Source organism: Lynx rufus, unplaced genomic scaffold (genome assembly GCF_022079265.1).
Source record: "Lynx rufus isolate CCGP_SWC_20201006 ecotype Redwood Valley unplaced genomic scaffold, mLynRuf1.p SCAF_5, whole genome shotgun sequence".
Taxonomy (NCBI): domain Eukaryota; kingdom Metazoa; phylum Chordata; class Mammalia; order Carnivora; family Felidae; genus Lynx; species Lynx rufus.
In genome coordinates this window covers 2,056,833-2,084,543 of record NW_025814867.1, presented here as the reverse complement: position 1 = coordinate 2,084,543, position 27,711 = coordinate 2,056,833, and the positions used below count along the sequence as shown (strand labels likewise).

Sequence of the window (27,711 nt, the reverse complement as noted above, 5' to 3'; positions counted from 1 at the left end):
AACTTCGTGTTCCCACTAAGCTTTCCACTTCAAATTTCCCACCATTAAGTATGAGGTTATCTGTAGGGTTTTCATAGATGTTCTTTATACAGTTGAAGAAGTTCTCCTCTGTTCCTAGTTTGCTAAATCGTATCTTGAAAGGGTATTGATTTTGTCAAATGCTTTTCTGCATCAATCAATACGATCACGTGCGTTTTCTTCTTTAGCTCGTTGATGTCATGGGTTATATTAATTGATTTTTGAATGTTGCACCAGTCTTGCGTACCTGGAATGAATCCCACTTGGTTATGGTGTATAATTCTTTCTTATAGGTTGTTAGATTCAAATTGCCTACGTTTTGTGGAGGATTTTTGCATTTATGTTCATTAGCTATTGGTCTGTGGATTTACCTTCTTGTCATGACTCTGTCTCATTTTGGTAATAGGGTAATGCTGATCTCATAGAATCTGTTAGGAAGCATTCGCTCTGCTTCTAACTTCTGGAAGAGGTTGTCTTAGTAATTGGTATTATTTCTTCCTTAAGTGTTTGGTAGAATCTTCTGCGAACTCATTTGGGTCTGGTGCTCTCTGTTTGGTGAGGTTATTAATTATCGGTTCAACTTCTTTCCTTACGTGCAGGGCTGTAAACTAGAAGCCTATTTTTTCCCTAACGTTTTAGAGCTCCTTCCACATTAGCATTTTAAATTACCCCAATCTTTTGAAAGGCTATACCATAGCAAATTATTTAATCATTGCAGACATTTTGATTCCAACTTTTCAGTGTTTTCAAAAAAATTTTAAGTTTATTTATTTATTTGTTTGTTTGTTTGTTTGTTTATTTAGAGAAGCAAGGCAGGGAAAGAGAGAGAGGAAGAGAGAGAATCCCAAGCAGGCTCTGCACTGTCAGTGTGGAGCCCAACCTGGGGCTCAAACCCACAAACCATGAGATCATGACTTGAGCCGAAACCAAGAGTTGGACACTTCACCTACTGAGCCACCCAGGCGCCCCTCACGTTTTCAAAAACAATGCTACAAAATGACCAGCTCATTTCGGCACATGTTTTATTAGGATAAACTTCTAGAAGCGGAATTGCTGTGTCAAAGGGATGTGGTGATGCTTGTTTTTTGCGTTCAAAGAAGGGAAATAACTTTTAATTTGAATTTCCTCTTCTAGTTTTATGTTGGAAAGGAAAGCCTTTCAGTCAAACTACCTAAGAAGCATATTGCTTAAAAGAAGACATGCTAAAAAAAAAAAAAAAAAAAAAAAAAAGATGAAAACAGAAAATAGGACTTGTGCCTGAAGCCACCCTGATTAGCCTGTCAGCTTGGAATTTTGGTAGCACTTTCTCAAAGAGAGTCGTTGCCCTGCATGTTCTTTCACACAGGAGGTTTTGAATGAAAAATGGGGTGGTTGTACTTCAGGAAGCTGGCGCAGAGTACTGCATTTTAACCCAAATTGCCTTGACTGTGAAGCCCAGGAGCTCAAGTGTTTGCTTCATGGGTGGGGCAAGTAGGCCATCTGAAACTTGCCACAAACCCAGGGGTCCCCCCAGCCGAGCAGAGAAGCGTCATCCCTGGGTTCACTGGGTCTGAGCAGGGCATCCTGGGAAGAACGGACCAAGCCTCAGTCAAGCAGGCGGGCCCGAATTCCAGCTAGCACCTCAGGGGCTATAGCCTCCCTCGCTCTCTCCACTATCCTCGGCCGGCCAGGACTCGTGCTGGACGTGCCAACTTTCTCTCCTCTTCCCAGGATCTAGTCCTGGAAACCGGAGGCTCTTGGTCCAACACTCACTATCAAAGGACCGGTAAATCCCATCGGTCTCACACGGTGCTATCTGTGGGACACGACACCAACTCCTTGGAAGGAAAATCCAGGGGCAGAGTCACTGTTCCGAGAGTCGACAAAGGGGCGCTTCAGGCCAAATTCGCAGCCTGCCAGATTCGTGGGATCTTCTCCCTCAGAGTTAATTTGCAGAATGGCACAGGCTGGAATCTGTCTCGGGAAAACCGCAATTGTGCTGCTGAGGGTCTGCATACACACACCGTGTATTTCTGAATTTCCCGCAAATGCTCAAGACAAGGAAACACACGGCTTCTTGGTGGTGTAATTTCAGAAACTCCAAGACAACAGTTCCGTGTGATAACACAACCAAGCACATGTCAAAAGCACCACCCACGTCCAGGCACAACTCGAATCATTTCTTTTCATTAGCCTTCCCATCTTGAACCTCCCGAGGGAGCTCGGGGAAGCAGCTGGCTATATACCCGGGTCCTCTTCTCTTCAGGGAAACTTCCATTTGGGCAGCCTTTATTTCTACTTCCCCATTATTCCGCAGGTAGGGACTGCGGTTGGTGGATGTCTCAGACCCTCAAGCTGGATTTCAGCAATTGCAACATAAAGGGCAATTTCTATTAGTTTCCCTTCCAAGAAAAGAGATTTTATAGAAGATCTTGTCTATAAAATCGTATTATAAAATAAACGACTCATTTGCCAATCACAGCTTGTGAAAACCAGTTTCCACAGGTTTAGAACTCATATAAAACTTGATGCTTCTCTTTTGCGAAACTTGAAGCCTACAGACCCTCATTATTACTTTGCAAAACCAAAATGTAGAAATTCTGATATAAATGCTCAGCCTTTCCTCCTTCCTTTTGGTGTTTCTAAGCTACGTGAGGCAGCTGTCTTCTGGGCTAACCTACCCCGTTCCGTCCCACCCTACTCACCCCATACACAACCAGCGCTGCCCTCCCCATTCTGTCCAATTTTGTTCTTAGTCCCCAAGCTCTTCAAACTTGAACATGACCAGAATCACCTGAAGGCTGGTAGTGCACACACACACACACACACACACACACTCTCTCTCTCTTTCTCACATGCACACACACACACACACACACTCTCTCTCTCTCTTTCTCACATGCACACACACACACACACACACTCTCTCTCTCTCTCTCTCTCTCTCACATGCACACACACACACACATACACACACTACTCTGAGTTTCTAACTCGGCAGAAGGTCATGGTTAGGGCCCAAGAATTTGCATTTGTAACAGGTTCCCAGGTGATGTTATTTGGTCCAGGGACCGTTCTTGGAGGACTACTGCTCTAGATAAAAACCTACCCCCCAAAACGGGCTAAACTAATATATGGTGATGGGAATCAGAACAGAGATTCTTGGCTCTGCTGGGATGAGGACAGGCAGAGGAGTTTTCGGAAAGGGCTCCAGGGAACTTTCTGGGGTAAAGGAAATGTTCTGTATCACAACTGGGTGTTGGTTACACAGGTGTATACATTTGTCAAAACTCATCAAACTTAAGATCTGTGCATTTTGCTGATATAAATCATACCTCCATGAAATAAGTCAATTTAAAGAATACCTCCCCTCCAGAAAGTCTGTCATTTATTCAGCATGAGGTATAAATGGGTGAAAATTACTCACAACCTCTCCCAAGGGAAACCGCATTTGACAAGGATCTGTGCCTTTTAGGGGAGTGGTTTCCAATTTGTAGACTTTCTACCCTAGAAGTATTACAGTATTTGCAAGGTGTGGGAAAGCTCATACACAGTTAAATCCTGTGTCAATCAATAAATTTAAATCAATTACTGTCACATGGAATCTACAAGAAACCAGTTCCAGAGTTTCCCCTCCTAAAAATAATTTTCAAAGTTTCTAGAATGAAATGGTATCATGTCTGGCATTTGTTTTAAAATATCTCAATGGGGGGTGCCTGGGTGGCTCAGTCGGTTGAGCGTCCGACTTCGGCTCAGGTCATGATGTCACAGTCCATGAATTTGAGCCCTGCGTCGGGCTCTGTGCTGACAGCTTGGAGCCTGGAGCCTGCTTCAGATTCTGTGTCTCCCTCTATCTCTGCCCTTCCCCTGCTCATGCTCTGTCTCTCTCTGTCTCAAAGATAAATAAAAACATTAAAAAAAATTTAAAAAAAATTTAAAATATCTCAATGGGAGAAAAACACTGGAGAAAATAGATGAAATCAAGTTGGCAAAATATTGCCTACTGAAGCTGGGTGATGGGCACATGGGATTGGTGATACTATTCTTCCTGTTTTTGCTTGTTTGAAAGTTTTCATGATAAAAAATTTAAAAATTATCCATATGGGTATTTCTTATACAAGCCAGAAAACCTGAAAAAAATCACAGGGAAAAAATGCCACAGGAAAAATTAAAATTCTCTTCGAATTTCACCAATGATAACCATTGTTAACATGGGTTTTGTTTTGAGTTTTGCACACACACAGTATCTTGCCACACTATGATATAACTGTTTTGTTCTGTAGCTTATTAATTTAACATTATATTGTGGTATTTTCCCTATCAACAGATAATTGAATCATTGGACTTTACTTGTAAATCACTATATATTAATCCATTTGTAATGGATTTATCAGAGTGGACTCCCCCACTGTTAAACATTAACTTTGTTTCCAATTTTCCCTACTAAGTAATTAATATCTTTGTAACATACTTTTGTACGTATCCAAGCTCATTCCTTAGAATAAAATGTTCAAAGCAGAATTGATGGATGAAATGGTATATGAATTTTTTGAAAGGGCATACATATGTTTAAAGCTTCTGACAGGTTATGTCAAGTTGAATATGAGTGTTTTAAGAATCTACACCCCTCAGTGGTGTATAATCTTGCCTGTTTGTCCTCAGCACCCTGGGGAATATCATTTTCATAAACTTGGACAATTTCATGAACCAAAAAAGTGATTTCTTATACAAACATGCATATGTTTAAATTGGTAAAAAGAGTTGAATATGTATTGACCAACTGTATTTCTTAAAAGTATTTCTGTATTTCGGTCTTTACCTTATCAACCTATAAGAGATTTCCTTACATCAGTACAACAATGCATTGTCTCACCTTCCCAAATTCTTAACCAGTCACTTAGCACTAACTATCAAATGCTCCACCCATCCTTCTCCCACTGATCTGAAGTCTCACCATCCACTATGTACTAATATACTCCCACTATATACTAACACTTAAGCACATTGGGTCTGTCTGGGTACTTCCAGCCTTCTGCTTTCGAGGATTTATCTACTGTGCCTCTCTACAGTGCCAAATGATTTTGCTTACTGTAGCTTTAAAATGTATTTTGATATCTGAGCCTTTCTCATTATTTGAGGAATGGAAATACGTGAGTGAGACGGAAGGCTAAAATACAACGGAGGCAGGTGTGAGTTTAGGGCAGGCCGTTGTAAGCCGGGTAGGAAGTCTGGAATTTGTCCAGTGGGGAAAGGGGGACAGTTAAAGAGTTTAGAGCAGGAAAGAACACAATCCCCGTGGCACTTTAGAAGGAGCACAGTTGCAGGGTAGAGAACGGATTGAGGAAACAATCTGAAAACTGAAAGGCGCAGTGAGGAGGCCATTTGAGATGTCCAGGGGAGCAGGACAGGGGCCGATGTGACGTGCAGATGGCAAGAGCCAGGTGAATCCGGGAGATACTGAGAAGGGAGGTTTTGGAGAACTCATAACAGAAAAGTTGTGGGAGTAAAGGAGAGGATGGGGCAAGGGAGAGGGCAAGGAGGTTAAAGGACGTGAGCACAGTGCAGGACTGCTGGCGTTCGAGGTGCTAAAAGAAGCATCTGTAAGTAGCTGCGTGTGTGGAATCTGAGGCTTAGTGGAGACCCCTAGGCTTAGGGAGACCCCAAATGAGTATTTGGATGAAAACTGAAGCCACTGCGGAGTGAGGGGAGATGAGGGCCCAGGTGAGAGTCCCAGGAGGTGAGCAGAGAATGAAGAGTTCATACAGGTCACACCGCTGCAGCCAGGCAGATACACAGGAAACCCAAAGGAAGTCAAAGGAAAACGTGTTTCAAGGACGAAGCCATGACCCAGTACTTAAGGCTGCAGATAGCAAGCAAAATGCACCACAGTCGTCCACAGGGAAGCCTCCAGTAGCCTTGGTGAGAGCACTTGCACTCACGTGATAGGACAGAAGCCAGAAAGCAGTGGACAGAGGGATGAAGAAACGATGGGAGGTGAGATCATAGAGATGGTGAATATAGAGGAATTTTAGGGCCATGAAGGGGAGGAGAGAGAGAGGATGGCAGCTAAAGAGAGCTGTTCAATGAGTGTATGAATTATTTTCTAAACAGTTTCATTTGCTCTGACTCCTTAAAGTAATGCCCTCTCTTTTGAAATGTTGACACCTTTCACTTGTATCATAATTCCTCTCTGTTTGCTTGCTGATTCCAACTGACCAGTGGTGTGCTGGTAAATACTAACAACAGGCTCCTGGTTGGGGGTGGGGGGGTGGGGATTGTCTCTGCCAGGAGGCTGACCCTGTCTACTGCAGCACGCAGTAGACAAGGTCTTAGTGCAATTTCTGACACAGTTCCCGAGAAATCGTGGTTATAAAAGGAGCCTGGAATAATTAAAGATAGGCAGAGGGATATACGTATGAGGATGCTCAATCATGGTATTATTTATTACAACGAAAACCACACAACTACCAAAATGTCTGAGAACAGGAGAATGTCTAATTTAGGGTACATTCACAATAGGCTGTTGTAATAGCCGTTAAAAAATCATCCTTTGGAGCATATTCACTGTCATGGGAAGATGTACATTACGGAGTGAAAAAGACAGAATGCAAACCTATATACGGTCCATAGAATCCCAAATTGGTGAACTAAATAAAAAATGCAGGGTAAAAAGATCTGTCTGACGATGAAGTACTTCTCTCAAGGCAGACTTGTCGTGAATGATTTTCATTTTCTTTTTTTAATTTTTTCAAAGTTTATTTTTGAGACAGAGACAGAGTGTGAGCAGGAGAGGGGCAGAGAGAGAGGGAGACACAGAACTCAAAGCAGGATCTAGGCTCTGAGCTGTCAGCACAGAGCCCGATGTGGGGCTCGAACCCACAAACTACCCTAGGACCCAGCAATAGCACTGCTAGGAATTTACCCAGGGGGTACAGGAGTGCTGATGCATAGGGGCAACTGCATGCCAATGTTTATAGCAGCACTTTCAACAATAGCCAAATTATGGAAAGAGCCTAAATGTCCATCAGTTGACGAATGGATAAAGACGATGTGGTTTATATATACAATAGAATACTACTTGGCAAAGAGAAAGAATGAAATCTGGCCATTTGCAGCAACGTGGGTGGAACTGGAGGGTATTATGCTGAGTGAAGTCAGTCAGAGAAGGACAGATATCATATGTCTGCACTCATATGTGGATCTTGAGAAACTTAACGGAAGACCATGGGGGAGGGCAAGGGGAAAAAATAGTTACAGACAGGGAGGGAGGCGAACCACAAGAGACTCTTGAATACGGGGAACAATCTGATGGCTGCAGGGGGTGGGGGGAGAGGGGAAAGTGGGTGATGGGCACTGAGGAGGGCACCCGTTGGGATGAGCACCGGGTGTTGTATGGAAGCCAATTTGACAATAAATCATGTTAACAGAAAGAGAGAACCGTCTACTCTCAAAAATTCCTTACTGCTCTTTTTTTTTTTTTAATTTTTTTTTTTTCAGCGTTTATTTATTTTTGGGACAGAGAGAGACAGAGCATGAATGGGGGAGGGGCAGAGAGAGAGGGAGACACAGCATCGGAAACAGGCTCCAGGCTCCGAGCCATCAGCCCAGAGCCCGACGCGGGGCTCGAACTCACGCACCGCGAGATCGTGACCTGGCTGAAGTCGGATGCTTAACCGACTGCGCCACCCAGGCGCCCCTTAATTCCTTACTGCTCTTACAGAGGTGAGCACCCAGCCCCCTCCTCGATGACATGAAGGAAGGGAAGAACCCCTTCTCTGTTTTCAGGGCAAACACAGGCAACTGTCCAGGATGCAGAAGAAGCAGTGTGCGGTGCTGAGCAGGTAGGGCGGCTGGAAGGAAGGAGCAGCCCGGCCAGGGGGGAGACAGAGGCACAGCTTTCATGGAGCCTTGGGGGTGCACCAGGGAGGGGGCGAGAAGAGACGTGACGCCTGCAGACGTCAGGCCCTCGACCCCACAGACGAGCCGCCAAGAGAAGCAAAGCCAGAGAACCCGCGCGGAGGCCGCTTACGCCATCGGCATCCAGCCGGTTAAAAATAACTTCACTTATTAGTTTAAGTGAGATCAGCAGAGGGCTGGAAACTCACTGTCAGTGAAACAAAAATACTGGAAGGAAAATAAGAAAAGTCTACATTCATGATGAGCTTTATTTCAAAAAAGAAACCCAGGAAGGAAGCTGCCAGGATATTCCACAGGCTCTGTTTTCCTTCTGAGCTCTTTATGAGGCCCACGTCTGCCATTTTCGGAGTGAACACGCTTCGTTGTTCCCATCTTGCCAAAGAGAAGTGGGAGCACAGAGTTAAGTGCCGTGAAGCATCGTCAGGGAAAAGGCAACCTCAGGAGGGGATGCTGCCCTGGTGCCTATGCTGAACCACACCTCACCTCCACCGCCACGGGAGCCGCAAGGACGCCCGCTCCCCTCGGCTTCTGCTAAGGCGTTACACCTTCAGTACACAGGTTTCCCTTGTTGACCGCGCCGTCAACAAAGGCTCCACTGAGGAAAAGTAACGGCTCCACTGAGTAGGGCGAGGGCTGCATGGGAGCGGTTTCAAGGCTCAAAAGGATGAAAGGAGGCTCTGAACAGGGACGGCGCTCTCTCTGAGTGACTCTGGCAGAATCCATCCTCCTTTTCTAGAATATTCAAGAGAGAGCAGCCCTCCATCCCTAACACCCCCTCAGCATGCGTTCCTCAGTCCCCTTCATGGCCCACCCGAAGCCTCCTCATAAATCAGGCCTGTAGGACCAAGACTCCAGTCTCCCCCACATGAGGCTATCCCTCTCGACCTGGAGGTGAGGGGAGGCCAGGCCAGGCTCAGGCAAAGTGTTCTGGGAGGCAGGACTCTGGAGCACTAAAGAGCCACACACAGTTCTCCCTCTACTAAAATGACACCACCCTTCACATAGGCTGACAGCCATCACGAACTGGCTTCCCATGTTGGTTCCCATGATTCAGAGTGTTTTTTGTTTTTCCTGTTGTTGTTATTGCTGTTGTTTTTTGGAGAACTTCGTAGACCATTTTTTTGTTGTCGGAAATTTTTTATTTTTACATAGTTTAACGTTCCAGAAAAATTTTAAGAATCAGGATTTCCACAAAGCTGTTTATCCACGGGGGCACGGCACAGATGGCTCAGTCGGTTAAGCATCCACGTGCGACTCTTCACTTGGGCTCAGGTCATGATCTTACGGCTGGTGAGATCGAGACCCATGTTGTGCTCGGTGCTGAAAGCACAGAGCCTGCTTGGGATTCTCTCTTCCTCTCTCTGTCTCTGTCCCTCCCCTGGTCTCACTTGCTCTCTCTCGAAATAAACATTTAAAAAAACAAAACCCGAAAAACCCATTTATCTGGATTTACCAAGGTGTTTTCATTTCATCCATTTGCTTTATCATTTCCCCCTCTCTAGATAGATAAATAGATACATGATAAATATAGATATCTATTTATACAGAGACAAACATATGTATGTTTGTGTATATATATCTATATATGTATGTATATCTGTATCTGTAATTCTTTCCTGAACCACTTGAGAGTATGTTGTAGATATGATGTCTCTTCATCCCTCAAACCTTGGTACACATTTCAAGAACAGGGATATTCTCTTACACAACTGCAGTAGAGTTACTAAACGATTATCTAATTCCTAATCCATATTCAGATGTTATCAATTATAGCTATTTCCTTCTGGTCCAGGATACGGCCCAGGCTCACAAATTATATTTTGCATTTTGTCGTCAAGTCTTTTTAGCCTATTTTAATCTAGAACAGTTGCTTTGCCTTGCTCCTCTGAGACATTTTTAAAGGCATTTTGTAGACTGTTTCTCAGTTTGAGTTTGGCTAATGTTTCTTCATGATTAGAGTCAAACTATGCCTTTTTGGCAGGAATACCCCTGAATTGAAGTTGTGCTCCTCTGAGTGCGGTATATCAGAAGGCACATTGCGTTGGTTTGGCAAAAACTCAGTAATTCTGGAGTTGCTATCACGGCTTTGAGCTTGGTGCCCTACGGGATGTGAATCGATGTTTCCAAACTCTGGCTTCACGCACTACACTTGCATAGGCGCAACCTGTCTGAAGGCCTGTGAGGCGGGAAGCCCAGGCTACCCTGTTGGATGATAATGAACAATGGTTCAGTGGCCCCTGGTGCCCTAGCCAACAGCCACCAACTCCCAGAAGCAAGGCCACCTAACCAGCCACTGACTGTAGACTCCTAAATGAGCCCAGCTGAGCCCAGCAGCAAAACACAAACCGCTGGTCCAAAAAAGGCGGTGAACTCAATAAATAGTTGTTTAACGCCACCACATTGTGGGGTGTTATGTTACGTAGCGAAAGCTAACTGACACCCCTTGTTATCAGGGAAAGAAAAGACTCAGAAGCCCCACATATTCACCGAAGGAAGAAAGTCATGCTCTCTTTCTTCTGGCTCTGTTCTGTCTCTCTCAGGGATCTGAGCTGTTGCCTGCATTTGGGATTCAAAGGATCATTCTAATTTACTTAGGTGATTTTGAAAAACCATGCGTATTGTTCTCCCCAAGCCCTGCAGAGCAAGGCCACATCATTCACTAGCTCGACTGGGCAGATACTAGGAGACTCTCCCAACACACCCTTCCATAGCAATTAGCAAATGAAGAAACCCTTCTGGAGGAAGAGCCCGTAGGAGCAGAGAAACCTGTCACTGATAAGCATCTAACGGGCACCAGCCAGGGCCTTGGGGTTCCCCTGGCTCTCTGGCTTCCCAACTCCTCTGACCCCTTCCTCCGAGATTAGGATTGGTGCCTCTAGAATGCAGCCTGAGGGTTTGTATTTCTAACAGGTCCATTTGGTATTTCTCATCATCAGAGCGGTTTGGGACACTCTGCATTAGGAAAGCAGCTCTCGGGGCGCCTGGGTGGCTCAGTTGGTTAAGTGTCCGACTTTGGCTCAGGTTCTCACGGTTTGTGGGTCCGAGCCCCGCATCAGGCTCTGTTCTGACAGCTCAGCCCGGAGCCTGCTTTGGATTCTGCATCTCCCTCTCTCTCTGTTCCTCCCCTGCTCTCACTCTCTCTCTCTCTCTCTCTCTCTCAAAAATAAAGATTAAAAAAAAAATAAAAAAATAAAAAAAAAAAAAAAAAGGAAAGCAGCTCTCAAGCTGGACGATGTGTTAAAATCACTGAAGAGCTTTAAAGAACCCGAATGCCCAGAACATTTATATCTGAATGTCTAGGGCTGGTACCCAGGAATCAGTACCTCTTAAAACCTCCCAGATGAGGCCAATGTGCAGCCAAGCAGCACGTATGCTGATTTCCAGCACTGACGAGTAAGCAGCTGTCTTTTGCCCCGTTTGCACGTACACCCCCCTCTCAACAGCACGTGTTTCTGATAATGAAGGTGTACTGATTTCAGTGCACATGAGATGCTATCCTGGAGACTCCACTGTGGTTTTCTCACTGCTCAGCCGATTTACCAGAGGGAAGCAGAATTATCCATCCTAGGAGCAGTTTCTTAAATCCTGTAAATTTCCTTTTGGGGAAAAAAATGATTTTTTTTTTCTCTTTAGTGTGCTGTCCACAGCGAAGACAGACCGAGGGACGAGCTGTATCAGCAACTGTAGCAGATGCTGCAGGGGTCTGCCCCGCATCACCTAGATGCCTTGATCATTTCCACGGTGGTTCCTGGTGGGCACTTTTGCATCTTTGCCGGAGGGTGGCACTCAGGCTACTGGAACCCTTTGCCAGCACACATCGTAAACCAGAAGAGCCTGGGGATTGACATCTCCCTGAAGCAGCCCTTATCCAATGACTGACATCCAACCACTGCACCTCTGATCGGGGAAACTGGTGACCTTCACTGTCTCCTGAGACCTCCTGTAGGACCGAGCCAAAGTTACCCGTCACCTCACCGCCACTGTGGACTTTGCTGAGTGTGGCACCCCTGCTTGGTCCACTTCCTTTCTCTGCCCACTACCCCACCGGCTTTTCTTTGGAAGCCTTTCTCGTCGCAAGGTCTGCTTCCGGAGAATGCAGCCTCGGATGGCAACCACCATGCACACCCTCCAGAACCTTTACAAGGGTTCTGGCACTGACCTTCATCCTTCATACAGAGGGCATTGGACCTGCCACCAGGAACCGGGCTGCTTTCAATTCTCACGTCCACGGCTCTCATGATTTGCTGCTCACCCCTCCCCTTGCTGCACACGGTTGTCCTGAAACACACAAAGAAGACTGTGTCAGGGGGACTAAGAACGGGAAAGAACAATTCTTTTCTGCTGTCGGTTCGGAATCAGCAGACATTTTTCTGATTTAGGATCTTTGGCTGAAAGCATCCGTAGGGAAATACTCTCCCCAAACACATGTCTACAGTCAGGAAGACACAGGTGATGCTTCAGTGAGGCCGAAGTTACCAATTCAAGTTTCAGAGGAAGGACCTCATTGATCTTTTCTAGTGTATGGTTTTGTTTTGTTTTGTTTATTTCACAAAATGCTGCTTTTTTTTTTTTATTAGTTCCTTTCTTTGGGAGGGGGTTTTTCTGTTCCTTTTCAGATTTCTTAAGACGGATCGTAACTTAGTTTATAAACCTTTAGCCTTTCCTCTTCTCTAACACAAGCATTTAAATGCTTTACATGTTCCTCTGGGTACAGCTTTAGTAGCATCTTACAAGTTCGAGTATGTTATCATTTTAATATCATTCAGTTCTACATACATGCAACTTAACAAACCATAATTTATCTTTGCCCCATGATATATTTAGGGGTATCTTTGGTAAACAGCAAGTAGTAGAATTTTTTTTTAATCTTTGTTTTCTAAATGAAGCGCCCCATCTATTTTAATCTAATTTAATCACTGTGATCTCTGCGATTTGTGAATTGAAACCTGCCATCTTTCTATTCGTTCTGCACATTCTTTCTTCCTCTCTTTTCTTTCTCCTATTTTGGTTGTTTGAATTCTTTTTTTTTTTTTTTTGGCATTCCCTTTTTCTGTATGGGTCTGTAAGTTATATGTCCTTTTACTATCCTCTTAGTGGTTACACTGGAGATTATGTATTCCTCCTTGACTTTTTAATATTACTTTCACCCTCTTCTCCAACAATACAACTTAAAAATACTTAAAATACTATGTATTGGGGCACCTGGGTGGCTCAGTTAGTTAAACGTCTGACGTTGGCTCAGGTCGTGATCTCGCAGTTCATGAATTTGAGCCCCACGTCCACCTCTGTGCTGACAGCTCAGAGCCTGGAGCCTGCTTCGGATTCTGTGCCTCCCTCTCTCTCTGCCCCTCCACTGCTCATGTTGTTTCTCTCTCTCTCTCTTAAAAATAAACATAGAAAATTAAAATACTATATATTAACATACTTAAAACACTTCCTGACTTATATGCCACTTAGTGTTTAGTACTATTATTCTTGCTTTATATAATTACACAATTTCAATTTACCCCTATGTTTACTCTTTCTATTCCTTTTTTGAATCTCCAGGCTTCCACCCGTAACTACTGTCCTCTTGCCTGAATATTAGCCTCTAGGGTTTCTTTTAGTGCGGGTCTGACATAATGAATTTTTTCACTTTTTGTCTGTCTGAAAATGTCTTTATTTTACTTTTATTCCTGGAAGATATGTTCACTGGGTATAAAATTCTAGGTTGGCAACAATTTTCTTTCAGCACTTTGAAAGTATCATTCAACTGTTTTGGGGCTTTCATTGTCCGTTTATTGTCGCTCCTTGGAAGGTACCCCTTCTTATTACTACTTTTAATATTTTTCCTTCATATTATTAGATTCTTATCAGTTTCACCATGATGTGTCAAGTTGTGAATTTATTTGTCCCACTCATGTTTTGAAGGGTTTCTTGAATCTGTGCCTGGATGTTTTTCCTCAGTTGTAGAGAAGTCTTTTCTTAAGTTTTAGATAATTGCTTTTGTTCCTTCTTTCAAAATTCCAATTACATATTTCTTTGCCTCTTACCCTTTCTTCCGTATTTTTCATCCTTTTTTCTTCTGTTTTTTTTTTCTTTTTTTTTTATTCTGGATACTTCCTGAAATATCTTCCGGTTCACTAATTTTCTCTTTGGGTTTTTTTTTTTTTTTTTTTAAATCAGCTATTAGGTCTACCCACTATGCTCTTAATTTTAGTTACTGTATGTTTCTCTTCTGGAGCTTCCACTTGGTTACTGTCATAGTTTTAGTCTTTTGTCATAATTCTCCTCGTGTCTTCTGTATCTTTGAACATTTGAAAAGTTATTTTAAAGTCTGCATCTACCAATGCTAATATCTAGAGCTTCTATTCGCTATCTTTTTTCTGGTTGCCTTGTCTCCTTATGTAACTGGTTAGGTTATATTATGTGGCACGGTGCCCGGGTGGCTTAGTCAGTTAAGTGTCTGACTTCGGCTCAGATAACCATCTCACGGTTTACGAGTTCGAGCCCCGTGTCGGGCTCTGTGCTGACAGCTCGGAGCCTGGAGCCCGCTTCGGATTCTGTGTCTCCCTCTCTCTCTGCCCCTCCTCCGCTCACATCTGTGTCTCTCTCTGTCTCAAATTTTTTTTTTTAATGTTATATTGTGTGGCAAATCGTATTTTTCCTAAAATTGTTTGTGGAAATACATTGCCTGGGATAATGTCATCCTTCTAGAGAGGATGTTTAAAATCAGTTCCACTAGCTATATGGGACACTGGAGCTCCAGTATCATCTCAAGCCACACTCATGGCTCCAGAAGATTTTAAGCCACGCTGCAGTTCCCGTGAGGGCCTGCATACTTCTTCCAGTTTGCTCTTACTCCTGGGGTACAGCCCTGGAATGTCCCAGCCCAAAGCAAACAACTCCACAGGACCTGCCTACACAAAACCGGAACTCCAATCTCCGTCCTAGTCCTATGAAGCTACGTAAATTGCCGCTCGGTTTTGTTCAGTCAGCCTTTATGCAACGCGCAAAGGCTTCCAGGAGGCGAGTGGCCCCCAATTTTGGATTCACCACTTTAGGGCTCCATCTCCCTCTGGGTTTATGTGTATAGTCAACTGAAATCCATGGAGACACAGATCACATGAACTGTACGTTTATTATGCCATCAATTGTAAGACGCGCCATACCTTTAATAACTGGCCTTCAGGGTGGAGGGCGGGTGGCTGAAATGTATGTATTGATGATCAGATACTCCTTGGTTCCAGGAACATCAAAATAGTTTTATTTTTAATACGTCGTGTTGTAAATCTATCAAGGAAGTATGTTTGCTACAAAGAAATATCATCTAAGCAATGTAGAGATCTACTAATATGTCCTAACACCATACCGCAAACCCAGAGAGGACAGACCTTTCCAAAGACCCACTCCTGATCTGTAAAGCCTGGGAGACCCAAGCCTGGCTTCAAACTGGCTCTTCGGAATTCCTAAACATCCTGGTTATCTGATGTAATGACAGCAACAACGTTATGAAAAATATCCACACTTAACTACACTGTGGAAATATGCATGCACAGGACCTACTTTGTCTGTCCAGAACCCGGATGTAAAACATAAGGCAGAGAGAGCCACGGTTCCAGATTCACTGAAAAGCTTTGGGGGTAGCCTTAGCGGTCTTCTTTGTTCAACTGCTGCTTCACGTGTGGCCCAATTGCAAATGTAAGTCAGCCCGGTTGTGTGTGTTGTCTATGGCCATCTGCCAGCCCGTCCTCAAGGTTATTATCAACCAAAGTAGTTGCTGGAGCCCGCTCCGCTCGTTCACATTCCTGTGGCATGGAGGAGACAGGAATGGCCCCTGCCTTTTCTGAGTATGACTAAAGAAGCAGTGACCAGAACTAATGGGAAGTTTTCTCCCGGCTGGCCACAAGAATCATTTCTCCGCAAGGATTCCTTTGGTCAGGAACTGAGGGCCCGAGGGGAATGGCTTGCCTCCGATCTGTGATGTCTAGGGCCTGAGCTGGGAAGACCCAGAAGCTGGCAAGAACCCAACAGCTGGGGGACAAGAATCACGGAGAGACACCTTCACTGGCGTCTCTGGCGGTCGATGCTGGCTATGGACCGGGACCCCGGTTGGGGCTATCGGGGAGGGCACCTCTGTGGGGCATCTCCCTGGGGCCTGGACTTCCTCACAGCATGGCCCTCTCAGGATAGGCAGACGTCTCACATGACACGTCAAAAGTGAGTGTCCCAGGAATCTGGGCATGGATTTTTCCGACCTAACCTCAGGAGTCACATGGTAGCACTCTTGCTGTATTCTATTGGTCCAGGCCATTCTATGCTGTGCCTGATTTAAAGGGAGAGGACACAGACCCGGCTCTCCATGGGAGTAACACGAAAGAACTCGTTCCCATCCTCCCATTCGCAGGTATGTAGACGAACCCCCACAGGGAAAGAAGAGATCAAGGGTATATACGGAACAGTTAACAGCCATTACCTCTGAGGTGGGGAAGAAGAGAGAAACTCACTTTGAACTTTACACATGTCTGTGTTACTGGAACTTTTCACAAGCACGTACTAGTTTCGTGACTTAGAAAGAAACTCGGCACAACAAAGTCGGGGGGAATACGGTGACAGAACTCCAGAAACGTGTTTTTATTTGAGAACTGAAAACAAGAATGTGCCCGAAGCCACTGCCCGCTGGCCTTGGCCCATCCTGGCACCTCAAAACGGTGACGAGCCCCCACAGGAGACCTGGTGGGGGAGCGGGGGTGCGAGGGAAGGAGAGCTCTCCCCAGCGTGCCTGACTCACCCCAGGGTGCCATCCGCCAACCAGCCCGTGGTGCACACCGCAAAGGCACAGTCCTGGACCACCCTCCGCAGCTCGTCCGCAGACACCAGGTGCGCACCCCTGCTCCTGCAGGAAAGCCGGGCCGCCTCCAGCTCCAGGCCGCGCGAGCCGTTCTCAGATTCCAGCACAAACAGCTTCCCTGTGTGGGGACAGGCACGAACACGGGCTTACCCCCGGATCCACGGGGTTGAACCTCAGCACACTCAGCCTCTGGCAGACGCGGGTCGCAGCTGTGGTTTCCTGCTGGCCGCGAGTCCCCAGCGAGGAGCGACCCCCCCACTGTACTCGTCCCGGGACGAGGTGACGACGCTTACTTTGGTGCCTTTGCCTGTCTTACGCTCCTGTCGCCTTTAATGACTTCTTTTTGGTTTTACGTTTATTTTCTTAGAGAGAGACCGAGACGGCGCAAGGAGGGGAGGGGCAGAGAGAGAGAGAGGGGGAGAGAATCCCAAGCAGGTTCTGCGCTGCGAGAACAGAGCCTTGATCCGGGGCTCAAACTCCCGAACCACGAGATCATGACCTGAGCTGAAACCAGGAGCCGGAGGCTTCACTGACGGAGCCACCCAGGTGCCCTGCTCCTGTCTCCTTTAAAACAAAAGTAACCATCTGCTTTGCATGCTTCTCTGGACACACCCTACAAACCTTCCTTTCTCAAAGCTATTTTACAAACACCGTGTCATAAGGCCCAGCGTCCTAGTTGTCCCGGGCAGCTGGGCAGTCGGTGTCCAGGGGACGGACGTCGGACTCGGGTCTGCCTTCTTCTGCCTGCCCTGGCCCCGGGGGGACCCCGTACACGGCAGGCCGCTTCCCCTCTCCTTGTCTCAGAACATCATCGGGCCCGTCCCGCACTTGTGCGGGCTGCCACTTGGCCCGGGCCGGACGGGACAGCGGAGGCCACGTCCGAGGCACCGCGGCTTCCCGTAGCACCTCGGTAAACGGGCCTGCAGCGAGCCTCAAAAACGTGGGACAGGTGAGCGCCATGGGAACAGGAAAGCAGGCAGAGGAGGGAGCTGAGTCTGAAGGCAAAAGAGAGCTTTCGGCAAGAAACTCATGGCGGAGGACGGAGGGAGCACTGTGGTCTCCGGGAGCCTCCTGCAGAGGTGAAGCAGTGCCTGGGAAAAGACTGTCAGGTTTAAGGTAGGGGGGAGGAAAAATCCCGGTTGGAATGAGACACTTCGCTTCCCACCTTCGGCAAAATTATCGCGCTGTGTTGATTTTATTGGAATGAGACACTTCAGCTGTGATCGGTTCTGAGATAATTATAATAAATACGATAAGCCCTCAGCTTTGGGATCATAGCCGTGAGGAAAATTAAAAAATGTTTCACACGAAACGTATCTGTAGGTGACTCGTCCTCCCTTAGACTTGGTGCCAGTGTGCAGTACACGGTCTGAACAACTGTACTCGATGGCCCTGCCTGGAGAAGCACGTGCCCCAAGACACCTGTGTGTCAATGGCATTTGCCTCAGTGGGAAAAAATATTAGGAAATTTAACTGATGCGCTGATAGTCAAGCCCTTGAACGGGGGGGACAAAAGGGAAAGCCCAGGGCGCACATGAGGCAGAGAAGGCGACAGGCCTCTCCTCTCCTCTCCACCACCATCACACCCGCACGTAAATACACAAAGCTGGGACCCTGAGGGGTTTAGCTCTCAGGATAAGAGTGACCGAGGATAAACAGTACTCCCTCCCCTCATTCTCAAGGGACCGTGGGAAGAGTTGTCTGAGTGCCAGATACCCAAGCGCTAATACTCAGTGGGAAATGTCACCCTGACAAAAACTGACGTCTAAGATACTTTAAGCCGTGAATTTAGCTTAAAGTGGCTTGAGGCCGACATTTATCGACACCCGGTAGGAACACAGGGAAATCTTGTCTGGAGGGCAAAAAATATCTTCATCGTAGGCTTCGGGAAATCCCATGCAAATATTCTTTCAAAGGCAATGACCACAACACTAAAACACGGCTAAGTGTTCAGGAGACGAGGCACCACGAGTGAGAAACAACATACACAGTGTCCAGCAGAAACTGACCTAAAGGCACATCTGATAGTGTTATTAATAGGCACAGATCATAAAACAATGATAATTACCACATCTAAAGGAAGAAAAGACAAGTCTGAAAATATCCGCAAAGAAGAGAAAACGACAAAAAGGGGCTTAGCTGAACTGCAGAAGAACCAGGCAGGACTTCTAGAAATAAAGTCACAGTGATAAATCAAAAATGCAGTGGATGCTTTATCGAACAAAGAACTTATCCTTGGGGTGCCCGGGTGGCTCGGTGTTTGACTTCGACTCAGGTCATGATCTCACAGGTCATGAGTTCGAGCCCCACGTCGGGCTCTCTGCGGACAGCTCGGATTCTGTATCTCCCTCTCTCTCTGCCCCACCCCCGCTCACACTCTGTCTCTCTCTCTCAAAAATAAAATAAAAACATTAAAAAAGTTTGGGGCGCCTGGGTGGCGCAGTCGGTTAAGCGTCCGACTTCAGCCAGGTCACGATCTCGCGGTCCGTGAGTTCGAGCCCCGCGTCGGGCTCTGGGCTGATGGCTCGGAGCCTGGAGCCTGTTTCCGATTCTGTGTCTCCCTCTCTCTCTGCCCCTCCCCCGTTCATGCTCTGTCTCTCTCTGTCCCAAAAATAAATAAACGTTGAAAAAAAAAATTTTTTTAAATAAAAAATTTTAAAAAAGAACTTATCCTTGAAACAGAAGTCAGAAGAAATCATTCAAAAGGTAGTAGAGAGACAAAAAAGATGGAAAATAATAAGTTAATAAAAAGACATAAAGGAAAGAATGAGATTCCAGAAATAAATCTCCACGTTGACAGTCAACTGATTTTCAACTAGGGTGATCGAGACCACCCAATGGGAAAAGAAGAGTCTTTTCAAGAAACGGTGCTGGAACAACTCAACAGGCACGTGCAAAAGAGTGAAGCTCGACTCCCGCCTCACCCTTTACACAATAATTCACTCAAAGTGAATCAAAGGCCTAAATGGAAGAGCTAACACCGTAACACTGAAGAGAAAACATAGGAAATCTTTGCGATCTTGGATGATGCCATGGTTTCCTACATAGAACACCAAGAGCACAAACAACCGAGGAGAAAATATACAAACTGAACTTCATCAAATTAAAAACGTTTTGCTTCAGAGAACAAAATCAATAAAGCGAAAAGACAACCCACAGAATGAAAGAACATTTCTGCAAATACACATCTAGTAAGAAACTCGTATATACAGTGGGTAAGGAACTCCCACAACCCAACAACAATTAAAGAGACCAAGCAACCTGAGTACAAATGGGCCAAGGACTTGAAAAGATCTTTCTCCAAAGAAGCCATACAAATGGCCAACAGGACATTGCCGACGTTGCTAACCATCGGGGAAGTGAAATCAAAACTACAATTAAATACCACTTCAGGGGCGCCTGGGTGGCTCAGTCGGTTGGGCGTCCGACTTCGGCTCAGGTCATGATCTCGCGGTCCGTGAGTTCGAGCCCCGCGTCGGGCTCTGTGCTGACAACTGAGAGCCTGGAGCCTGCTTCCGATTCTGTGTCTCCCTCTCTCTCTGCCCCTCCCCCATTCATGCTCTGTCTCTCTCTGTCTCAAAAATGAATAAACGTTAAAAAAATTAAAAAAAAAAATAAATACCACGTCATGCTCACTAAGGTGGCTACTAATAAAAAAGAAACGACAGAAAATAACAGGGTTGGCAGATAGGTAGGGAAAAAGTATCGAACGTCTATGCATTGCTGGTGGCATTGTGAAGTATGATTCACAACAACCATTTGCGGAAGCAACCAAAGCGTCCATCAACAGATGAACGGGTAAACAAAATGTGGTATAAAATACAAAGGAATATTAATTATCCTTAAAGAGAAGGAAAATTTGACAGATGCTACAACATGGATAAGTCTTGAAGACATTATATTAAGTGAAGTAAGTTAGTCAAATTCATAGAGAGAAAAAATAGAATGGGGGTTACCAGGGGCTGGGGTGGGGACGGTAGAGAATTAATGCTTAATGGGAATGGAGTTTCGGGTAGGAAAGATGAAAAAGCCCTGAAAACGGATGGTGGTGACAGGTGTACACCCATGTGAATGTACTCAAATGCCACAGAATTGCACACTTAAAAATGGCTAAAATGGGCAAAGGACCTGAATAGGCATCTTTAAAGAAACGGCCAATAAGCATACGAAAAGATGCTCAACGTTATTGGCCGACAGCAAAATGCAAATCAAAACCACAAGGAGACGTTACTTCCTATCCAGTGGGATGGCTATCATCAAAAAGACATTTTTTGACATAAGTGATGGTGAGGAAGTGGGTAGAGTGGAACCCTCAAACGCTGCTGGTGGGAACAGAGAAGGATGTAGCTGCTTGGAAAACCGTCTAGCATCTCAAAAGTTGACAGCAGTTTCTCCTAGAGTTACCACGTGACCCAGCAGTCATACTCTTAGGTGAATACCCAAGAGAACTGAAAACACATGTTTATATAAAAGCTTCTGTATATGCACTGGGTGTTATATGTAAGTGACGAATCATTGGGTTCTCCTCTAGAAACCAACACTACACTGTACATTAACTAACCTGAATTTAAGTAAGTGAATAAAAAAAAAGAAACTTCCGTATGAATGTTCCTAGCAGCATTATTTATAATAAATAATAAATTAAGTCCACAATTATAAAACTGTGTGTATAATAGCCAAAAGGTAGAGTCCACCCAATGACCATCAACTGATAACTGGATCAACAAAGTATGGTCTGAATAGCCACACGAAAGAATGTTATTTGGCAGTGAAATGAAATGAAGTCTTGACACATGCTACAAATGGATACAAACATTATGCGAAGGGAAAGCAGCCAGTCACAGAAGTTCACACATTGTATGAGTCCATTTACACGAAATGTCCAAAACAGGCAAATTCACAGACACGGGAAGTAGTTGCCTAGGGGTTGGGGGGCTGAGGAGAAACAAGTAAATAAATGCCAATGGGAATAGGGTTTATCTGGGGGCAAAAAAAATGTTCTAAAATTGTGCACAGTGATTCATAACTTGGTGAGCATGCTAAAGACCAGTGAATCACACGCTTTAAAAGGGCAAATTGTACAGTATATGAATCATATTTCAATAAAGCTGTTATTAAAAAAGCCATTGCTAGAGAGGAACAGGTTCTGTTATGACAGTTATTTCATGAGTAATGTAAAATAATTTTGAACAAATAAATAACAATTCTAGACTAGAAAAAGGCAATATTAATAAAACTACAGGGAGAATTGGAAAAAATCCACAGTGCTTATGAAAATTTTAACCACTGGCCTCCTCAGGAATCGATGAAACAGGAAAAAAACTGGAAAGAACATATAAGATTTAAGCAACAAAATTAACACACTTGATGTAAGGACTGATGCACAATATGGCAAGGTATAGAATGCACATTCAGTATAGACACACAAAGGACATTTATAAAACTGACCAAATACTGAGCTTCAAGACAAATCAAAAAACATTTCAAGACTTGAATCATACAAAGTATATTAAAAAAATTTTTTTAAATGTTTTTATTTATTTTTGAAGGAGAGACATGAGCAGAGCATGAGCAGGGGAGGAGCAGAGAGAGAGGGAGACACAGAATCCGAAGCAGGCTCCAGGCTCTGAGCTGTCTGCACACAGCCCAACGTGGGGCTCGAACCCACAAACTGTGAGATCATGACCTGAGCCGAAGCTGGACGTTCAACCTACTGAGCCACCCAGGCGCCCCTATACAAAGCATATTTTTAAACGACAATACAAACAACCTAAAATGACTTGTTTTATTTATCAAACACTTATACAGTGTTTACTATGGGTAAGCACTTTATAAATTGCTTTATAAATATTGCTTTATAAATGTTGCTTTATAAATATTCCTTTATAAATTGCTTTATAAATATTAAATTAATCCTTATAACAACTCTGTGATGCAGGTGTTATTATTGTCCTTATTTACAGTTAAGATTTGGTATGAATTATTTGTCCAAGATCACACAGCTGGGATACAAAACCAGGCATTTTGGCTGTATCTCAAAGTTCCTAACCACTGTATTATATATATTGCCTCTCAATAGCAAAGTAATAACTAGGAAAATCCCCTTGTGGATGGAAATTACAAAATATACTTCTAAATGAACGATGGGTTCAAAGAAAACCACAATTCAAACAAAACATTTTTATGGAAGTGACAAAAACTTGTGGGGAAACTAAAGTAGTATTTAAGGGACATTTGTAGCCTCAAATGATCATATTACAAAAGAAGAGTTGTTGATAACCAATGATTTAGTTTCTTATCTTAAAAACATAGAACATAAAATTAAAGCTTCTAAAGAAGTAGAAGCAGGGAAATAACAAAGATAGGACAGAAATCAATGAAATGGAAAGCAGATGTACAATAGAGGAAATAAAGCCAAAAATTGTTTCTTTCTAAAGAATGATAAAATTGATAAATCCTTAGCAAAACTGATCAAGACAAAAAGAGAAAATGCAAATTACCAATATCAAGAATGAAAGGGGACATTACTACAGATCCCATGGACACTGAAAAGATAGTAAGCGATTATTATGTTATATATGCCAGTACATCTGACAATTTAGATGAAATGGACAAATTTCATAAAACAAACTTAGCAAAACTGACCCAAAATGAATAAGAAATCTGAATATGTCTTTACCTACTGAAGAAGTTAAGGGGCACCTGGCTGGCTCAATGGTGGAGCATGTGACTCGATCTCAGGGTCTTGAGTTTGAGCCCCATACTGGGTGTGGAGAGTATAAATAAATAAACTTAAAAAAAATAAATTAAATTCATCATTTAAAAATCTTCCCATGAGAAAAACTTCAAACACATATGACCTCACTACCAAACACTAAACAAAACAAAACAAAACAGCTCACCTTGCAGCCACCTTTTTAGACAACAGTGGAGGGAACAACTTCCCCACTTATTTTAGAAATCACCATAATACTGACGTCAACACTTGACAAGAATATTACAAGAAATGAAAATTACAGGCCAATATATCTCATGAATGTAGAGTCAGTAACCGTAAATCTGTTTCTTACTCCAGGCTCAGTTCTAGGTCATCTCTTTTCACTACGAAATGTTTCTCTGGGATTCTATCCACACACATGGCTTCATACCTTACACAGATGACTCACATTTTTCTCTTTAGTCCAGACCCTTCCCACTGACCCCAGCCACCTCTACACACCTCCACCCTCTCTCGCCTGCACAACTCAAATGGCATCCTATATGCTCTCTCTCTATATCCAGTCTTGCCCTGGTCCCATCCATTCTTCCTACATCACCATCAGGGCAATCTTTTCAAAATGCAAATCTTATTAGCCATTCCACCACTGGAAATCATCCAATGACTTCCTTCCCTTTTTTGGATTAAAAAGAAACTTTGTCTATGACGCCCCACCTCATTACACCCACTCCAATTTTCCTAGCATCATTTCAAACCATTTCCAGCTCGGACTCGTGACTCCAGCCACTCTGTCTCTTATCACACGGCCCATTTTCCCTGCTCACAGATTTTGTGTGTGTGTGTGTGTGTGTGTGTGTGCTATTCTTTACCCAGACACCTGTTCTTCCCCCTCTTTGCCTAGTCAATTCTTATTCCTCTCTCAGATCCTAATGCACCAAACCAGAATCTCCTGGTACAGGCTCTCATAGTACCTCTGTCCTTTAATTTAATCACTTATCAAAATCACAAGTTCACATTTTATTCACATAATGATTTGCTTACTGACTAACCCATTGGATGTTAAACTCCCTGATAGCAAGGACCTATTTCCCCTCACCATTCTATCCCCAACAGCAAGGATTGTACCTAGCATATGATAGATGCTCAATCAATTATCTGTTGCATTAATGAATCTTTTCCTATAATCATTACCCAAACACAATTAATTTCCATTCAGTCAATGTGAAAAGTTCTCAGTTTCAAAAATATTTTAAAAGCACAGTAGAAAAAAGGGGGAAAAAATACAGGGGCAGATCTCTCTAATATAGGAGATGCATATCTCATTAGCCAAATGCAAACTAAATGTTTTTCATTTGAATTTATCTCATTGACATTTTTTAATGAGTCCATGGAGGTTTTAATAACTCCAAGTCTCTCTCCAGATGTCTGTGACACATCAAGTCTAGCTGAATGTTTCTTCTTCCTTCCACCACCGTAGAACACAAATAACGAAATGTGGAAAGCGAAGGTCGTTAAACATATATTTCGTAGGGAAAAGAATCCTTTCATAATATAGATTATAATTCTTCAATGGCTCTGTTATAAAAGTTGGAACTCAGTAAATGGAGTTTCTTGAAAGTAAGTGTACTTAGGGAAGCAGGGAGAGGAAAGAAAGGAGAAGGGAGAAACAGAGGCATTTCTGGCAAGGGATAACCAGAAAAAGAGCTGTGGTGTTTCTGTTTCTCTCTCCTTGTCCAATGATATTTCTGCCTTCGAGTTTCTAGGACCCACACTAAGCCAGATAGGCACAAAAAAGCTGATCCGTATGCACTTAGCCTTCCACTTAAGCAGTTATAATAGGGTGAACCTCTAAAGCGTCGTGGATTCAGAAGTACTTCTTTAAAACGAATTAAAGTTGGTACAATACTATACGTTCTTCAAAAGTCGATACTAACTCCTATTTATTCCACTTGCATTCATCAGGCAAAAAATACTCTAGTAAAAAACTAACAGTGGGTTGGCTGCTAATAGGTATGGGATTCCGGTTCAGCGGATAGAAATGTTCAGGAGTCAGTGGTGATGCTGGGACAATGCAATCAACGTACGAGCTCCACTGATTATAAATGTTTAAATGGTAAATTTTACACGGACTACATCTCAATGGAAAAAAACCCAACAGTCTTCAGGAGGAACCTTCAAAGTTAAAAATGTTTTCTTTTCTAACACTCTGAGGCTATGAATAAGACATTCATCCTTAATTAGGAGCAAAGGGTTCTGCAAGCTGGCACTTCGGACAAAAGCACCAAGACTCTAAGATAGTATCCGGAGGTTTTTTTTCTCACTTTCCCCCTTTCCCTAACGACCACGCCTCTTTCTGGCAAGCCCACTCCTTTCACCGGGAATTGTTTACTCAAAAAGCAACGACGTTTAAAAATACACAAAGCATCCCGAATCAGCCAAGCGTTTTTCTTCCTCATCAATCCAATCTGTCCCAAGCTTGGACTTTCTGGAAACCGCTCATGGATGTGAGAACTGCTGTCTTCTTTCCTCCCAGATCCTCCTGCACCAAGTCAATGGGGTTTTGTCCCAAAATGAAAATACAGCTGAATTAGCTTTTCAAAATGTAGCCGAGATAAGGCTCTGATCCCGCCAATTTACGGGAGGTGCTGAAAGCTGAATTCAGGTTAAAAAAAAAAAAAAAAAAGCAAAGAAACAAACAAAACCAAAAAAGCGGGCCGATTCTCACAGCCTGCAAGAACCTGTTTCTTGCCTATTTCTGCGGCCTCGCGTCGCACGACATCCTCACCTCGCACGCTCGGCTCCAGCCACTCTTTAATCCCATCTCCCCTGCCCGTCACAGGGCCTTTGCACATGCCACTTCCCCCGGGGCAAGGCACTCTCCTCTCCCCTTTGCCTGCTGATTCCTATACTCATCTTTCCGATGTTCTTGGACCAAGACAAACTAGCCGGTAGCCTTGTCAGCCTCGCCGCCGCCGGGAGCCCCTTGAACGGACGTGGAAAAGCAGGTCTCCGCAGAGGCGGCTCCGGGGCGCCCTAGACGTGACTTCACCGCAAAGCCCTTTCATGACGACCTTCGGAAGGCCAGGCTTTCTCGGGTGCTCGGGGAGGGGTCGGGAGCCAGGGTGGGGGGGGCGAGAGGGGACCCGGAGGTCGAAGGAGGGCCGCGGGGGGCACCCCCGCGCGCCGCCTGGCCCCCGGGCCCCGCGCACACTCACCGTCCGCCCGCACGCACACGCGCGGCAGCCCCAGCAGCAGCAGCAGCGCCGCGGCCCAGAGCGGGGCGCGGGGGCCGCGTCCCTCGGCGGCCATGGTCGCGGGCGTCCGGGCGCCGCGGGCTGGGGCGCGGGCTGCCCCGCGTGGGCGCCGCTCGGCCGTGCGCGCTGCGCTCTGCTCGGCCGTGCGCGCCCCGCGCGTCCCGGGGAGGAGCGCGCCGAGCCCCGGGGAGGCCGGGCGCCCGGAGCCGCCGCGCGGGGGCCCCCTGCTCCCGGGGGGTTGGGGGGGGTGTCGTCCGAGGCGCCGGGGAGGCGGCTGGACGCGCGGCTCCGCCTTCGCGCCGGGCACCTGGAGGTCTCGGCACCGCCGGAGGCTGCGCCGCACGCCGAGCTCGCGGGGCGCCGCCGGGGCGGAGGGTGAGGGCGCGGGGAGGCGGGGAGAGCCGAGCGCCGGCCGCAGGGACCCCCCCTTCCCCCCCCCCGCCTGCCTGGGGGGGGGGCGTCGTCCAAAGGGGGACGCGGTCTGGCGGCCTGACCCCGGGAGGACGGTCCGAGCCCGAACGCCCACGTCTGCGCTCTGCCCCCCGCCTCCCCGAGGAGGAACACGGTGGTGAAACCGCGCCTCCAGCCAGCTCGCCCCAAGGAGCCAGGCGCACGCAGCCGCGAGACCCCTCCGACGGCGTGGCTGCAAAGGCCCTGCGGGGGGGGGGCATCTTCGGCCGCCTCCCTCACGTCCCCAGGTGCGCCCAGCATTTCTCCAAGGCGCTGGGGCGGTTGTCGCCCTCGTCGCGCCTCCCAAGCCAGGGCTCCTCCACCTGGACGGGGGCTGGGATTCACCTGCTGAAGCGTCCTGCCGAATTCTGCCGCAGGAGTCCCTGCCCTCAGTTGCTTCCTCTTCCCGGTTCGCCCCCCGTCCGGTGTCCTAGCATCGGCCTCCCGCGGTGGGCGAAGGCGGGTTTGCGTTCTTCACGCGTGCAGTGATAAAGATCCGTGTGGTAACTCGGGCCCCGTGGCGCCGGACGGTTTACCAGTCCCTT

The 27,711-nt window shown here is 45.6% G+C and overlaps 1 protein-coding gene across 1 annotated transcript in view; it reads right to left on the bottom strand.

The window, feature by feature from the left end:
* SUSD5 (sushi domain containing 5) overlaps positions 1–26,771 on the bottom strand; it is a 49,353-nt gene extending 22,582 nt beyond the window's left edge. The window contains exons 1-3 of the mRNA XM_047098907.1: positions 26,678–26,771; positions 16,685–16,862; positions 12,074–12,192 (exon numbers count right to left, since the gene is read on the bottom strand). Of these exons, the coding sequence (XP_046954863.1) occupies positions 12,074–12,192; positions 16,685–16,862; positions 26,678–26,771 (391 nt within the window). The remainder of the gene's footprint in view (positions 1–12,073; positions 12,193–16,684; positions 16,863–26,677) is intronic.
* Between the last annotated feature and the right edge of the window lie 940 nt (positions 26,772–27,711).